General features: G+C 40.3%; 1 protein-coding gene across 2 annotated transcripts; it reads left to right on the forward strand.

Moving 5' to 3' along the window:
• The first annotated feature begins 950 nt into the window (after positions 1 to 950).
• On the forward strand, positions 951 to 3,828 carry LOC139391978 (DNA-directed RNA polymerases I, II, and III subunit RPABC4-like). Of its 2 annotated transcripts, XM_071139590.1 has the most exons (4): positions 951 to 1,033; positions 1,417 to 1,485; positions 2,456 to 2,548; positions 3,720 to 3,828. In XM_071139590.1, the coding sequence occupies exons 2-4, from the start codon at positions 1,425 to 1,427 to the stop codon at positions 3,740 to 3,742; spliced, it is 177 nt and encodes a 58-aa protein (XP_070995691.1). In that variant the 5' UTR covers positions 951 to 1,033; positions 1,417 to 1,424; the 3' UTR covers positions 3,743 to 3,828. The 2 variants fall into 2 exon arrangements, with proteins under 2 accessions (XP_070995691.1, XP_070995690.1); XM_071139589.1 differs by lacking the exon at positions 951 to 1,033 and having other exon boundaries at positions 1,413 to 1,485.
• Positions 3,829 to 4,695: the final 867 nt, after the last annotated feature.

Below are 4,695 nucleotides of genomic sequence, written 5' to 3' on the forward strand. Positions count from 1 at the left end.
AGTTTGGGATTTGAAGGGGAGCTAGAGGTCAGAAAGGAAGTTTGAGGAGAGCAACAGTTTCCAACGCTAGCGGCAGTTCGGCGGTAGAGAGGGCCGAGGAAGGGCAAGGACGTGAGGAGGAGCATAAAGGGATTCTTGCCTATGTACATATTCTCATTCACCCCTTTAGATGTGTGTATTAAGTAGTTGTTGGTGAATTGTTTGATTACTTGGTAGATATTACTGCACGGTCGGAACTAGAAGCACAAGCATTTTGCATTAACATCTGCTAACCATGTGTATGTGACCAATACATGTTGATTTGATTTGATTTGACATTTAGGGAGGAAGAGGGAGTTGGGGCGATGAGTCCGATAAGATTGACGGCTGTGGGAGGTGCTCATAGTGTGGGTATGAGAAAATGAAGCAGGCAGTGGAGGTGGGGATACAGGGAATTAGTTTAAAGAGTATATTGAGTAGAACGTCATTAAATTAAATTATATATATTTTTAAAACCCAACGGGGCTGGCCTACACTCCAGTGGGTGGCAATACATTTAAATTTTTTTTTAACTAAGCAAGTCAGTTAAGAACACATTCTTATTTACAATGGCGGCCTAGGAACAGTGGTAACTGCCTCGTTCAGGGGCAGAATGACAGATGTTTACCTTGTCAGCTCTGGGGATTCGACAACACCAACCTTTAGGTTACTGTCCCAATTCTCCAACCACTAGGCTACCTGCCGCCCCGTTATAACGCACCAAAACGTTGGTTAAACCCTAACCTAAGAAGAATAATCACGTCCTTGATCAAGCAAAAGGGTTCGATCTTTTGGTGTCTAGGGCTCTATTTGACCTTCTCAGAGGAACAGGAATAATTAAATAATTGAATGTCGGTAGGCCGTGACTGGCCTAACACTTCAGTCCAGTAGGTGGCGATGTTAAAGGTCGGTCCGCCAACCCAAATCCAGAGAAGAAGAATCACGTTGTTTCGACGCACGCTGGCATGAGAGAAACAAATACACATCTTTAGTAACTTTTTTTTTTTTTAAACTGGTGGGTTATCTATTTCATACTGAATTGGGTTTAAACATGCTATAATATTTCCCAGTTATTTTTTTATGGTATTTTAAAGTGGTTATCTGTGGGTAGTTGTTCTGTTTGCTGCTCTTAGCTAACTTTAGCTAGGTAGTTTACGCTAGACAGGAAACCATTCACATGTAGTTAGCAGCTAGCTAAGGCTAAATCACAGATGACAGGAGTTAGATATCGTAATATTTGGCTAAATGGCTGAGATAATTATGCTTTTGGGTCACTTAGCAAACCAGTTATGTTAGATAGTCATAACATCATTTATAAGCCATGCAGTGTCGGGTGTTGCACATAAATTGGTTACACTGTCTCAAACGGTACTGAAAATGTTATCTGATTTTCTCCAGATTCAAGCATGGACACTCAAAAAGACGTGCAACCCCCCAAGCAACAGCCTATGATCTACATATGTGGGGGTAATGTCTTCTGTTCGGAAGCTGTAATATTGTACATGGCACAGTGTGTTTGAGGTGCTATTTGACCATTGTTTCTAAAATCCATGCTTTGTCTTTGTACTGTAACTAAGACTGTTAGTGACTTTTCATAACATGCCCTTCAGTACCCTTGTTTTGTTCACCCATATCTACATATGTAGTTACATGATTGATGTACTATTGCAGCGCCTGCCTTACATGCTGACTAGACTGGGCAAGTGTGCGTGCTTCCTTAGCGCCATCACAAACATGTTGATTTTGTCCATCCAAACCAGATACGACCAGGACGTGCAGGTTGAAATATCAAAACAATCTCTTAACCAACTGTTTTAATTTGGGGACAGGTCGATACATAAGAAATATTCATGGCCATTTAGCTAGCTTGCTGTTGCTAGGTCATTTGTCCTGGGAAATAAACATTGGGTTGTTATTTTACCTGAAATGCACAAGGTCCTCTACTCCGACAATTAATCCACAGATAAAAGGGTAAACAGAGTTTGTTTCTAAGCATTCTGTCCCCCAGGCTTCTAATTATTTTTTCTTTGGACTTTAAATGGAGGTTGGCACCCAACTTTAAGGTGCATTACTACCAACTGGACTGTAGTGTGGACTTCATTTCAGCTTCCAATCACCCACGTAGGTATATGCTCCTAAAAACCAATGAGGAGATGTGAGAGGCGGGACTTGCAGCACATCAAGCCTAAAAAAAAATAAGAAAACAGTTCTATTTTATCGCCTGGCTACGCAAACGCTCGTCGATTCGCGCAAGCAGTTTGGATGAAGTGATTGAATAACATGTGTAAATTTATTTTGCAACGCTCGCGCATGTAACGCAAGCGGTGTGGTCAGCATGTTACAGAATGTTTGATGTACTACTGCAGCTCCTGCCTTACAGAATGATTACCAGTATGTCTGTGATGTAGTAGCTGCTGAAATGTTTTTCTCCTAACAGAATGCCACACTGAAAATGAAATTAAGGCCCGTGATCCAATCAGATGCAGAGAGTGTGGATACAGAATCATGCACAAGAAGAGAACAAAGAGATGTATCCTTTGAACTATATTAAGGTTTTAAATAGGTGCTGAAACCTCTAGGAATAAATCCAGGGTTTTATGGATCAAAAGGTGGGGGGGTTTGGCAATGGGCACGGTCGGCGCGGCTGAATTTTAGAGAATCTGAAGACCCTTATCTTTTGTTTCGTTGCATTTTTTAAAGCCAATTTCTTGCCATTCAAATTTCAATGGAGCCGAGATACATTTTTGCAGTTGTGAAGTTAATTTCCTGCTATTCTACACATTTTGCCAAGAAGCTGAGAGAAAATATTGCAGTTTTAAAGAGAATTTCCTGCAATTCTATGCAGTTTGCCATGGCTAATGCTGTGCTTTAGATCAAACTTATCAAAATCAATACTTTTAAATGAATTAACAATTCTCCTGACTGTCTAGATTTTATTGATTGTTAGTTCTCAAAGATTATATTACAAAAAATATATAGGCCCCCCACCCTCATACAAACCTGCATGTGGAGGTTCTGGGCTGGCGTGGTTACACATGGTCTGCTTTTGTGAGGCCGGTTGGACGTACTACAGAATTCTCTAAAACGATGTTGGAGTAGAGAATCGAACATTACATTCTCTGGTGAAAGCTCTGGTTGACATTCCTGCAGTTAGCATGCCAATTGCACACTCAAAGCTAGAGACATCTGTGGCAGTGTTGTGAAAACACAGTGCATTTTAAAGTGGTCTTTCATTGTCGCCAGCACAAGGTGCACCTGTGTAATGATCATACTGCTTAATCAGCTTCTTGATATGCCACACCTGTTAGGTGGATGGATTATCTTGGCAAAGGAGAAATGCTCACTACCAGAGATGTAAACACATTTTTGCACAAATGTCTGGGATTTTCTTCAGTTTATGATACATGGGACCAAGACTTTACATGTTTTATATTTCTGTTCAGTGTGTATAAATACTTTTCTTACAATTTGGACTTGGGCGGCCGAAGAAACACTTAGGCGGCCAGCCCAATGGTTTCTTTGGCAGACAAATCCCTGGAATCATTAGTGTACATTATAGAAAAATGCCCTGAAATAGACTAGCGTCCTGTCTAGGGGCTCAAGCTGCCTCACGCAACATAAACAGGATGTAGGATCCTGCTCCTATGAGCCGTTCCGATTCCAACACAAGCCAAAACTGCATTCCTTGACTCTGACTCCAGTGGTTGTGTTTGACGCTCGGTGAAGTTGACGACGACAACATTGGCTAGGCACATTTTTATTATGTTTGTTTTTAGGGTGTCACAGTGTAAATAAATTTGATTTACAAGTCACCAACTCTTTAATCTTTCTAAGAAATTCCACCTTTGACAGGCTTGGGAAGCTGTGGGATGAGAGGGCCAAGCCTATGGGTTCGTAGCTTCAACCCCACAGCACACACCAACTGATTAATGGACTGCTGAATACATATTTTTCTCTTGCTTTGTTTGCTCTTTTCAGTATTATGTCTACCTCTGATAAGCTACCCAGGAAAGGGCTGAAAACAGCCCATATTAATATATGCAGCCTTAGAAATAAGGTTAATCAAATCAATAACTTGCTAACATCAGATAACATTCATATTAGTCATTTCTGAGACTCCCTTAGATAATTCATTTGATGATACAGGAGCTCAATTTCTAGTCCCATAGCAAAGGGTCTAAATACTTATGTAAATAAGGTATTTCTGTGTTATTTTTAATACATTTGCAAAAATGTCTAATCCCGTTTTCACTTTGTCATTATGGGGTATTGTGTATAGTAAAAGTATTTCATCATTTTTAGAATAAGGCTGTAACGTAACAATGTGGAAAGTGAAGGGGTCTGAATACTTTCCGAATACACTGTATGTCATAGCTTTAATATGAACCAAGAGGAAAGTGTTTATCCTCAGGCCTGGAATGAAAGCCAAAGTAATTCTGCTACCCAAGAATGGTAAAGCAGCCTTTACTGGTTCTAACAGATGACCTATCAGCTCTTTGCAAACTTTCAGAAGGCTTATAAAGAAGGGCACTCCACGTGTACTGCACTGACACTGACTAGTTGACAGAAATGGATAAAAAATATTCTAGGAGCTGTTAGATTTCAGTGCAACCTTTGATATTATTGACCATAACCTGTTTACAGAGGTATATATCTAATAGAACTGAGGATTTGTGT

This window comes from Oncorhynchus clarkii, chromosome 32 (genome assembly GCF_045791955.1).
Source record: "Oncorhynchus clarkii lewisi isolate Uvic-CL-2024 chromosome 32, UVic_Ocla_1.0, whole genome shotgun sequence".
Taxonomy (NCBI): Eukaryota; Metazoa; Chordata; class Actinopteri; order Salmoniformes; family Salmonidae; genus Oncorhynchus; species Oncorhynchus clarkii.

Coding starts and splice junctions, on each gene's coding strand:
- LOC139391978 (XM_071139590.1), top strand. CDS start 1,425: ATGGACACTCAAAAAGACGTGCAACCCCCCAAGCAACAGCCTATGATC. Junction 1,486..2,455: donor TATGATCTACATATGTGGGG/GTAATGTCTTCT, acceptor TTCTCCTAACAG/AATGCCACACTGAAAATGAA. Junction 2,549..3,719: donor CAAGAAGAGAACAAAGAGAT/GTATCCTTTGAA, acceptor CTCTGACTCCAG/TGGTTGTGTTTGACGCTCGG.